We start from the raw sequence: 12,311 nt of genomic DNA on the forward strand, positions 1-12,311 counted from the left end.
GCATAGTGGACAGAGCATGTCTCAGGGCTCAAACAATCGTTGACAGACTATCCTTTTGGGTATGAAAGGTGGTGGATGAGCCTGTACTTACCTTTTTCCTTTTTGGGAACTATGCCCAGTGGTGACACAATGAAGTTAGGGAGGGGTGGGCCATCAAATCGCCCCGCAATCCTGCCTAGTTCCAGTTCTTTGCTCACTTTTCTATCACCTTCCCCCGGCAGGTCCCTTGCTGAAGGTAGGTTCTTGGCAAAGCAGCAGGTGTGGGGTCCCTCGTAAGGGATAACAAACCCTTCTGTGAAACCCCGAAATAGCAAATCCCTCTTGCGCTGTTTGGGGTAGTGGTTTAGATGTTCACCTAAAACCTGTAAGTTAACTGGAGAGGGACCCTTAGTGGACAAATCCAGTCCCTGTGCTGCTGCGCTGATTGCCGGGGGTGGGAGGGAAATGGTAGTGGATTTACTGGCCTTTCCGCTGACCTCTGCCAGCGGAGAAACCTTCCCGCTTGAAACATTTGACCAGGGGATGGTTCCCACCACATTTCCCACACTCGTGGCTGTACCTACACTTCGGACCCCAGTTGCAGCTGCCTTTATTAAAATAACGGCATGTTCTGTTCCCTGTTTTCTTCTCCTCTTTAGTTCCCTTTGCAACACCAGATCCTGTGGCTCCTGACTCTTGACCCCCCCGTCTCTGGGGTGCATTGTGAAAGGGTTCCCCCTTACCCTCACTATGTTGCTTACCATACCAATTACTCTTACCGCTTTTTTGGACATCAGCCCATCCAATGCTCTTCCTTTGCTTACCACCCATGAAAGAGACCCAAGCATCCATCATCTTTTGGTCCCAAGTCATCTCGGGGCATTGCTCCATCATAAATCTAAATTCCCTGTCATAATCGATCCACCCGGTAGAACCGTACTCTTTTGCCTCCTCTACAATGAATTCCCTATATTTGACCAAACCTGGTCCATGCTCAGGGTTCTTTTCCATCACTATTACTGACAGTATAGCGAACGCTTTCTCCCAGTTAGCAATGTTCTCCTCTGGATGATACTTACGGTGCCTCTTATTATTCTCCTCCGCACTTAAGGTGACATTGGGACCGGCATCTTCTATTGCCAAAAGGCTGAATATGTCAATATTCTTCCTAGCCCATATCTGTTCTTTAATGTCCTGTGGTATATGCCATGCCAAGGATGACCTGCCCGACAACAAAGGTGCAACTGTCACGGGCTGCACAGCACCCGAAGGTAGAGTAGGTGGGGGAAGAGGTGGGATGACCGGGTTGATGCCTGGCCCCAGGGCTGTTGCAGGGGCGGTGGGTGTGGAAGCGGTGGGTGGATTGTTATTAGTATTGCCCACATTGGTACCCTCCCACACGCTCCTAGCCACTGGTAATTTGTCCGCTGCCACAGCAGGCGCTCCACTGCCCTTAACTAACAACAACAATTCCTCCAAAATCATCCCAAACCTTTCATTCCCAACTGCACCGCTGACTGATGGTGTCACCTCTGAGTTAGCAGCAGACACCTGTAACAGGGGTGGTGCTATGGTCAATTGCGCTTGATTTATACTCATAACCCCTGGCCCCTCCATTGCCACTTGCCCAAGTTTGCTTGTAGTTTGAACAGCAGGCGACACCTGCAACACCTCTGTTTTCTTACCCTTCTGCTGGCGTTTTCTTTTTGCAGGGCTTTAGTGTGATTTCGCTGGGGACGGGTGTCAACCACGGGGGTTGGACAGATTTGCGCCTCTACCACCACTTGTTGGGGGGGCAGCGGTTGCTTCCTGGCTAACACTTTCTTAGCCCAGCCCTTCCCTTCACTGCGCATCCTTTCTTGGAATAACGCCCATATGGCCCCTTCGTCCTCTTCCTCACTTGAACCCGGGGTGTTGGGCACTTCTTCAATTGAGTGGAACAGGTCCTGAGAAACCTCCACAGACGACATCCTATACTGGAAATGGGAAAGAGTTCAATCAATACCCTCTTTAGTGTATTAAACGGTGCTGGGCCCAAGAAGTGCCTTGACTAGCCCCCTGTCGCCAACTTGATGAAAAAACAGTATTACATGCCCTGTACCTTACCACTCTTCTGTCTTTTGGAAAAAAAGGGGGGGGGGGTTAGATCACTCTTATCTGCAGCTTCTTTGCCCGACCTGTATTCAAAATAAAGCATGAAGTTCAACATAATGGGCAAAACAGAATAAACATGAAAACACCCCTGAGAGGCTTTATCCTGTTAAATTATTCCACCATAATAATTTTGCTTTTATAAAGCGCTACAAACCCTCCGGTGTCTGAGCGCTGCCTGCTGTTACCCACGGTGTGTGGTGCTCATTTATCGACCTCGGAAGGGTGAAAGGCTGAGATTCGGCCCTGCCGGGATTAGAACCTGCGTTTGCAGGCTCTGCAGGGATGTCAAAGCGAGTGCTCTACTCGCTGTGCCACTTGACCAGTTAAGGCCCAAAAGAAGAAACTTGAGAAACAACCCTGCTTCCCTTTCTTGGAGCAGCTGTGTTAACGTGTTCCGCATTGTGGGGCATGGCGGCCCTAATCTATACCACGGATTCCCCTCCAACTACTTTCCTCAGCCTATTAAAGACCCGACCAGGCGACCTCGCCGCATCGTTTGCCATAAAAATTACATTTTAGAGAAAAGCAAACATGCACAGGAGGTTCCGGACGTTGGGTTAGAACTCCGGTCCCCCAGCTTTCCGAGAGCAATCACGTACCAGTTGCGCCACTGCTGGATGTGCTAACCTCTGTCCATTTGACCCAGATGTGACTAACACGCAGCCTTCCGATCTGGGTTCATGCACGCCACCGTTGTGCCAGAATGTCCTGCAGCTATAAACCCTACCGTTTGATAATTTGGCACTGATATAGCGCTATAAACCCTCAGGTACCAAGCGCTGCAGCTTATCATGCACGGTGTGCGGTGCTCATTTCTCGGCTCGGAAAGATGAGGGGGGAACTTGGCCCTGCGTCGGCAGGCCCTGAACCGCGGGCGCTCCCCTCGCTGTGCCATCTGACCGGCTGATTGTGCATCAATCCCCGCTAAAAAAAACGTGCGGTATCTGGGCACCTTTAAATTATTCCCCATTATGTGACGGGATGCGGGGGCGTGTAAAATACTTCTTTTGTATTTCATCCCCATTGGGGACTCGAACCTGCGTCCTGCCGATTACAAGCTGGTGCAGCAATGAAGGCGCTATCTCGGAGCTGCAATGTTGCTCGTTAATCGAACTTTCGCATTTTAACTCATGTTTCCATCATTAAAGACCAAGCGCTTACCACTTGAGCCACTGGTGACTGTGTTAACGGCAATTGCCGCCAGGATAATAAAGACAGATCAGCATAGATAATTCTACTTTACCCGAGGCCGTAACCGAAGCACGGCGGCCCTAATATAAACAGAACACGGCATAAACTCCCATCTGTGGGTACTTGAGGCACACCATATAAAGATGCGCCTGCCGAAACCCCTCTTTTGCAATACATGAGGCACGGCGGCCCTTATACAAGCATGCGGCACGGCGGCCCTAGTATCCAAATCCCAGCCGTTCAACAACATTCCCGGACCATGCATTAGAACTTAGGTCACCAGCGTTCAAAGACCAAGCACTTACCACTTGAGTCACTAGTGATTGCGCTCGGCCGATACCAAATAGCAACAAAACATGCAATTAGCCTATGACTCCGGGCTTTGACTACCCGATGCACATAACCGCGGCACGGCGGCCATAAAAAATTAAAAACCGCACCCGCTACAAACAACTGCGGCACGGTGGCCATAACACGATTAAAAAACGCACACGCCACAAACAATCCCTCTGTGGGTACTTGAGGCACCCCATATAAGCATGTCAAAACAACTTCTTAGTACACACGCACGGCGCCCATAATAAAAATTGCACATTTAAACCACAAATCACCTTAGATTCGAACCCCGGTCTCCAGCATGTCAAGGCCCCGCACTTATCGGTTGGGCCATTGTTGTCTGTACTAACTAGAGCATGCAGTAAACCTTACTTATTAAACCCCTGCGACACGACGGCCCTGGGACATACATGCGGCACGCCATAATCTCACCTAGCGACTCATATATGAATATTCATTCATTTTTCAATAACCAGGGCTCTGTAAGTTACATACGCATAATGCGATGGCGCCGACCCATGCATCCGGACTTCCCCCCGTTCGGCACGTTCTGCCAACGCGGTCAGGTTTCGCACAGTTAATAATTTTTGTAATCCTCGGGTCCGCTCAAGCTGGCGCGGCGGCCAGCGAGCAGACCCTTCTCCCCTCCCCCCGATACTTACCACAACTGCTGCAACAACCGATCGATGCTTCAGGATTCACGCGGGAGCTGCTGGGCAAATTCACACTGGGCGGGAGCTGCTGGGCAAAGAGACTGATGGCCAGCAGCTCCCGCCCTTATAAGTGTCCGCAGGGGGACCTGACCGGAAGCCAGGTCCCCCTGGGAACGCCTCTTCCCCTTCAGAGGAGGAGAGGAAGAGGAGAGAGGCCTGACCAGCGACGGAAGGGGGTGGCCACAAAGGGCAGCCCGCTATGTAGGCTGTCCCTCTAGCGCCCCCTGCGGGGGCCGGTCAGCCTCTGAACACCAGGGTGGGATTTCCCCCCTCTAACCACCCCCGCCCCAGCGGCACGGTGTGCAAGATCGGGAACCAACAGGCACCCGTTATAGGTGCCTTGGTGGAAATTGCAGCTTAATGATAACACGTCACGATACGGAAGGACAAAGGCGGACAGGCGAGACCGCAGAGTGCACCCAGCTGCGGTCAGTGACTAATGCACGGGATAGAGCGGCTATCGCACCACATCAAAGTGACTAAGAACTGAAATCAAACGAAGCAGACCGCAATGCGATACCCAAGTAGAACACAGCGCAGATGACTCAGGTTCGTAATTCACACCAGAAACAGCAGCACAAGCCTTTTTTTAAACAGCCACTGCTGCTGCAGCACAGATGCGCTGCGTGTACCTCGGAGACACAGGAATTGCCAAGCATCACTCAGTGGAAGTTCGGCGGTGCCACGAGGCAGCTGCCAAGTGGTCAGGCATAACTGAAGCGGCTGGCAGAACAAACACTTACCCAGACTCTTTCTTAAACAGCCCAAGGCAAGGACAAACCTGTGGGGGAGGGGATGGAAGGTTGCCCGTTGCCTCCAGGTTCAGTCCCATAGAGAGCACTGAGTCAGTCGAGCACCTGTCTCGAGAGGGAGGTTAAGAGAAGGGGCCATAAAGAATAGATTGCACAAGACACAAACTAAGTGGAATAATGCAAATGGAGTCCCAATGAAACAAGACCTGCGTCGGCTGAATGGTCCATGGACAACACGACTAGTGTAACTGGAGGCAAGTCCGAAGCTGGGATTGTGCGCAGTGGAAGTAGCACAGTCCAGACGCGATAGGGGGAATAGAGGGCACAGGAACTGAAAAATAAGCCCATCTGGTGCTGGAACCTGAAAACGGTGGCTACAGTATCTACACCAGAGAGGCGTTTAACCTGCGGGCTGTAATTTGGGCCTGGATGAGGAGGTAATAAGCAGATAAGACTGAACTTGCAGGGCTGGGAACACTGCCCCCACACAAAGCACAAGCCCCCGCAAAGTACCGGCGAAACACTGAGCAACCACAAACGGGGACCACATAGACAAATATGACACTAGGGGGTCTGCAGCACTCTCTGGGAAGATAGCACGACAAGGTGGGAAGCAATTCCAATACAGCAAATGCAGGGCAGCTAAGGCAAGACGGCATTGTACGCCGGGGTGTGGGAGGCGGGGCAGTGAAGATATTTCAGGGCCGGAGATATGTAGGTCTTAGGTCCGAGTCACAGCATAAATCTTGCTCTTTTTTGTCTGGATGACCTGCAGAAGGTGCAGAGTAAACTTAGATAGCCCTGGGAAAAAATGAGAACAGGTAGAACGTGCCTAAGAAAGTACAGCAGAAAACGAGATGTCTTCCAGGACCTGGGGGGAGAAGGTGAGGGAAAACTCAAATATGAAGCCCATGTTTCTGGCTGCTGGTATCAAAGAGGAGGGATGGTCATTAGAAGGGGGTCAGGAAAACAGTAGAAATTGATGAATTAATGATCTCTTTCTTGCTGCATTATGATACATAGGAGCTTATTTTCCAAGTCCCCATAGCACAAATGGGGGTGCTAAAGACAGCATAATGGTGTTACGCCTGTCTCAACGCCTCTATTCACTCTCCTGGGGATGTTCATTGTTTTTGAAGGTGGAGCGCAGGGGCAGAACAGGAGTCACGTTTTCCACCTCCCGTTTGCTCTCCACCTTCAAAAACAAATTGGTTTTGTGCCAGCATGCGATTTTAATGCTGGTGTGAAACCAATCATTTCCCATGGAAACCGACTGCTGTTTGTTCCAGCAAAAAGCAGGCAGTTTCCATAGATAATCATTGTCAAGCCGCCTACCATGCATGTATTTGCACTGCGGAGCGAAAATAGATGAGTGTAAAGCGGCTTCCGCCACCTCATTCACACTTTTCATTTGCACTCTGAGGTGCAAATGATGAAAATTGCGCACAGGGGACCTGCTGGCATGTAAGTGGAAACATAAGCGGTCCGCTCTGGGCAATATGTTTTTCTCTAAAATGAGCTATCCTGGACCTGGGAGAACCAATAGGAGATAAGGTGAGTGGCTAAGGAAGGCATACTTCCAACCGAAAAGCAATTTGATTGTCATTAGTAGAGAATTGAAAGTTTCAAGAGAACAGCGAAATGAAGTCCTCTAATGGAGGCAGGTCGGTGTTCAAAAGCCAAGGTGAGAAAATAGAACCTTTAGGCATTCCACAGTTAAAGATAGTGGAGGGAGCTGGGAAAGATCCATACCTGACCTAAGTCACTCTGCTAAGCAGAAAGGACGAGATTGATCTGAGCACCTTGTATTTGATGCTGAAGAAGGTACCAAAACATTTGAGCAGGATGGCATGGTTGGCAGTGTCAAAGGCAGAAAAGAGGTCAAATAGTATCAGAATAGCAGGGACATTTTTGACCAGGGACTGCAAGAGCTTATCCCTCATGTAGAGGAGGGCTTGCTCCATTCCCCTGGAGGGCCTAAACCCTTGGCCATGAAATAGGCCATTTGTTTCACTGAAGCTGTGCAGCGGCGATATGGCCATCTTCTGCTGTATTTTAGTAATGACAGGGATGATGGCATTTGGGCGATGTTAGCTGGGTTTGCAAGACCATCAGAGATTTTTCTAGCAAGTGGAAGCATGCAAGATTTTTCTTAAGTCAAAAGGAAAGATACCTGAGGTACACAGACTGTTACACAGAGCAGTCAGGGAGGTGGGGCCAATGTAGTGATGTTTTTCTTAATGGTGGAAGCAAGGCAAGTGAAAACCTGCTTGTCAGACACCTACACTTACCTGAGAAAAGATGTTGATGCCGATATAACCCCTCTTCCCTAAGTTGCCCTTGAGAATAGCTTGATTATAGTTCATTGGTGTTTAATTTTTCTTCTGTATGAGGGATTATGTAACATTGTAGTACATTCTCCATGTTTATCTCTATCTTTTTTTGCTGTTGGTTTTAGGTAGGTGAAACAATAGGAATTTCGGAAGAGATTATGGGTTTAACCATTCTTGCAGCTGGCACCTCCATACCTGACCTAATTACCAGTGTGATCGTTGCCCGCAAGGGCCTGGGTGACATGGCCGTCTCCAGCTCCGTGGGCAGCAACATCTTTGATATCACAGTGGGGTGAGTAGAGCTCTCACTGAATGCAAAATGAAGTTTCATAAGATGTCGCCCACATCACCATGCATTTGTAACTGAATGTGTAAACAAATATATTTCTCTGATGCAGGGTCAGTGTCTGTGTTCAGATATACATGTATCTGATTTTGTTTGTGTCTGATAGCCCTTGAAAGTCTGCCCCATGTATATGTTTTCCTACTGTGAGAAACCAGATGGTGTCTGACCTGCTAAACACGGGCATCTCTCTCTCAGGTGGCTAGGGCACGGCCATTGCCTTTGGATTAAGACTCTGGGTGTGGACCAGTGCAGGAGGATCACCTAGGTTAGGGGTCTTCGGGGAGTGGGACATCTGATGGTGAGACGTGGTATCCATTTCTGCCCGATAACATCTTTACCCCATCCTACCAGGTAGGATACATGGAAACTCTACCCATCCCCCCTTTTCCTGCATGAACACTTTCACACGGACAGCCCGCTTTGGGAAAAAACAGACTCACACCCGAGCTGTGTACCTGACATGTGCCACTATTATGGTCAGGCAAGGTCAGACAATTACTAACAATCACTCACATCTGACTGGCATTAAATTTCCCCACACGGATAAAAGGCGAAACACAAGAGCACACTCTGAGCGAGGCAAAGCACATGAAGGTGCAGCAGTGTCGAGTCGGCAGCTAAATGAGAGGAGAAAGACGGCAAACCCAGGAGGATTCGTAAGAAGGTAAGCACCCTTGACCTTTTCGGCAAGACTCCGTTACTTTCAAGAATCCTTCAAGGCAGAAAGCATAAGGCTGGGAAACCAGACTGAAGAATCCTGCATTGTGTGTCGGAGATACCAAGGGCCCTCCTGCGTAACGGACGATGGCAGGGAAGAGCAGCAGACACTTTGGTATTGTCCTTGGCTGCACAAACAAAGAGGTGACAGAGAAATCAAGACAGCCAGTGAGTTGGGGAGACCAATGCCAGACCAGCCTGTGTTGAAGTCAAGGTTGCAAGCGGTAACATTGTATAACGAGTGCTTGAACATTGTTAAACGCGTGTGATGAAAGACGAGAGTAAAGCTAAAGTGCTGATGAATGTTTGATCTTGAGAATGAAAGATACAATACCATTGACAGAGTGGTCTGGCACCGTGAATGTGTTCAATCAAAAGACTCTAAGTTATTCTGCCAAGAGAAACAAAAGTAGAAGATTGATGAGAATAATTGTGTGAAGTGAATCGAAGTGGTCCTGCAACGGTTTAAGCAAAACCCATTGCACAATCAAAAGTCTTCAATTCTGATATCAAGAGCTTCTGAGCCCGAATGAGGGGGACCCGGGGTCTGAGCTCGAACAAGGAAGACCGATAGTGAACATTGTGGCAAAGGGGTCTGAGCCTGAATGAGGGGAACCCAGTGGTCTGAGCCCGAATGAGGGAGAAGTATTGTGAACTTTTCATCCTGGAGAAAAGGAACGTTTGTCTTTTGTTTGTTACATCAGGCACTCTGCAATAAGAGACTGTCATTGGGAGAGAGACTTAGGTCGAAGGCCCTGATACCTACATTGTGAACTGTTACCTCGTGGCCAAGAAGCCAGAGTGTGCGTGAAGCTTGCATGTGGCGTCTTGCCCCGTGCTGAAACCGTGAGGAAGGGAAGCCAACTTATCAACCATCCTGACATATTCTTTCTTGAACAGTTTTCTTTTGCAGACATTGTTATCCCACACCACTTTTATATTGAAGTAAGGATTGGCAATAGGTTTATTAGTATAGGCCCTTTTTTGATTTTGGCAGAGACTCCACTATGACTGCGTTATTTATTATTTGATGATCGTAGCTCGCTCCCATGCTTAGATGTTGTGTAGATAGGCGTTGAACAAACCTATTTGAAGTAAAATAAACTCCCTTGAACTGTGATCACTTGTGCCTGTCTTCACTGTTTGATACCATGCCTTCCTTACACTACATAGATGAGGCGTATCGCTATAATGCCACTAGGACTCATTATAAATTACATTAAACAACAACACAAGCTTCGTGGCAGAGCGATAATTGAACTCTTGAAACAATTTCAATGAATCCATCTTCTAAAGCAAGCATCAACCTGTGTCCAATTTAATTTGCCTCAATTTATTACATCAATCAACATAGTGAACCCATCTCCAATACACATGTAACAGAACAATACAATTCAAAAATATTTTACAATCGTAAAAGAAAAAATATATACATCGCATACACTTTATAACATTTCATTTTTTAGGAAAAAGTAAATATACAATTGATAACATTTAGTAATCAATATCCTATCAACTATTATAAAATATAGCAATAAATGATAATAAAGGTGAAAGTGCAAAACAAATTCAAGTGCAGACACAATTACATTTATTCAACATCATCCACAAAATAGTTACAGAAATATCTTACAAAAATAAGCCCAGTAACTGATACAAACAAGACACTTAATTATCTCAGATAGAAAAATAGTAGCACAGAAGTGCCCCATTAGGCAACATCAGACATTCAATTGTCTCCAAAAATACAATGATTCCCCCCATATGCCTACTAGTGTAGTCACACAACCTTTCTCCTTGGAAAACAATTATGGAGATAACTACCCAACAATTTGTGTCGTGATTATTTCACACAAGTACCACCATATTGGTTTTGATGAATAACTGGATATAATTGAATACCAGCCTCGTCTTCTTCGGGGCATAAAAATATCAACTGCAAATAATTTTTTTAAAAAATGAAAATAATTTACTGAAAACAGCTCTGAAAAACGAATTATGCCAGACTGTATTTCTTACCTGCAAAAATACTGTAATAAAAATGTACATTTTGCTTACATATAAGTCTCAAAGTTCATTAATGTTAACATTTAGTTTTAAATTACAACACAAGTAATGCATACAACCTCAAATGGTTTTCTCTTACCTGAGCGTGTATGCGTATCAAATCAGTTAATTGAAATAATTTCAAGAATTCAGTTATCACTCTGCCACAAAGCTTGTGGTGTTGTTTACAAGATGCAAAGCTAAGCATGCCTCGGGGGCTATTTTACTCTTGTAAATACATTATTGCCAATGCAGGCTATGTAGACAGGCAGAGATTAAATCACTTTTAACGAAAGGATTATTTATTTTAAAAAAGCAAAAAAAGGTAACATTTTGAATTTAGACTGTTTTAGTTAAAAAAAAGACCTGCTATTTACAAAAAACAATTCAAAACACAATGTTCTTTGGTATTATTTAGTGTGGTGGCTTCCTTCAATATACTGTTACGCACAAATTATATCCACACAACTGTTTCAAATTCTGTACTAGAGCCATTATCCAGGTTGTTAACTTTGCTTGTCAAACTTACAAATGCAAAGAAGCTATCAACGAGAAAATGTCTACACGCTTTTTGCCTTTTGATCATGTGGTACTGGACATCATCAGCATAATATGATCACAATACAGTAAACAGATCCCAAAATTAAAAAGCAACATTGATGGGCCCCAAACAAACCTTGTGTGAAGCTTTGGGCACTAAAGTTGTGTGAAGTCCTAAACCCAAATAAATGTCTTTTCATAGTAACAGAACCCTGATGGAGCCTTAAGAAAATGAAGGAAGTCGTAGTAACTTACCTGTAACTGTATTTCGCCAGCATTGGTATCTTTCATATATTCACATGCTTCAATATCCCCATTCGTCAGACGGGAATCCCGGGTAATTTAAATAATCATACACTGTATTAAAAACGTTCTCATAGGGAAATGCTACACACCCGCGCCATAGGGCCTGGCCTGTGTATCCTCTCACTTGTTTAGTCCCTCCACCTCCATTGGTCCTTTTAGACCCTAACCAATGAGGAGGCAGGGGATAAACTCCATCTCAGTCAGCCATCTTCAGATTTTGAACTGTGAAGGCTGACAGTTGATAACCGACTGGAGAAGGGAGCAGCCTCTCCCCAGGGGAGTAGGGCGGACACATGTGAATCCATGAAATATACCAATGCTGGAGAAATACAGTTACAGGCAAGTAACTGAGATTTCTCCAGCATTGGATCCTTCACATGCTTGAAAAGAATACCAAGCAGGTAAAGTAGTATGAAACGTGTCTGATAGCAAGACGTTTCTATATATATATATATATATATATATATACACAATGGGAAGAAAGTCTATTTTCCAATGAAGAAAAAAGAGGTATACCGATAAGGTCATTCTATGGCAAAGGTACATCAATGACCTTTTTTTTATATGGAATGGTACGGAGGCAGAATGGATGACTTTTTCGATATACTAAACCAGGAACATTTGAATCTAAAGTTCACCGAACATCATGATAGATCCGAAGTGGTCTATTTAGACATTAAAGTGAAAATAGTGAAGGACACTATCACTACGGAACTATATCAGAAACACACATGTACAAATGCTGTCTTACATGATACAAATGCACATCCCACCTGCCTTAAGAATAGCATTCCGTTTCGGCGATTTCCTTTGAATCAAGAGGAATTGCAGCGAAAAGGTGATCTCGGAAAGTAATGCCAAAAAAAGCTGCAGCAAGATTCCTGGCCAGAGGATACCG

At 46.2% G+C, this 12,311-nt stretch overlaps 1 protein-coding gene across 3 annotated transcripts in view; it reads left to right on the top strand.

The window, feature by feature from the left end:
- The window catches only part of SLC24A1 (solute carrier family 24 member 1), a 334,300-nt gene that overhangs the window by 274,994 nt on the left and 46,995 nt on the right, over positions 1-12,311 (top strand). For all 3 annotated transcript variants that reach the window (XM_069624244.1, XM_069624246.1, XM_069624245.1), the window contains one exon: positions 7,584-7,750. In XM_069624244.1, coding sequence (XP_069480345.1) covers positions 7,584-7,750 — 167 coding nt within the window. The remainder of the gene's footprint in view (positions 1-7,583; positions 7,751-12,311) is intronic.

The sequence above is a fragment of the Ambystoma mexicanum genome, chromosome 11 (assembly GCF_040938575.1).
Source record: "Ambystoma mexicanum isolate Mex_15411 chromosome 11, UKY_AmexF1_1, whole genome shotgun sequence".
Classification (NCBI taxonomy): domain Eukaryota; kingdom Metazoa; phylum Chordata; class Amphibia; order Caudata; family Ambystomatidae; genus Ambystoma; species Ambystoma mexicanum.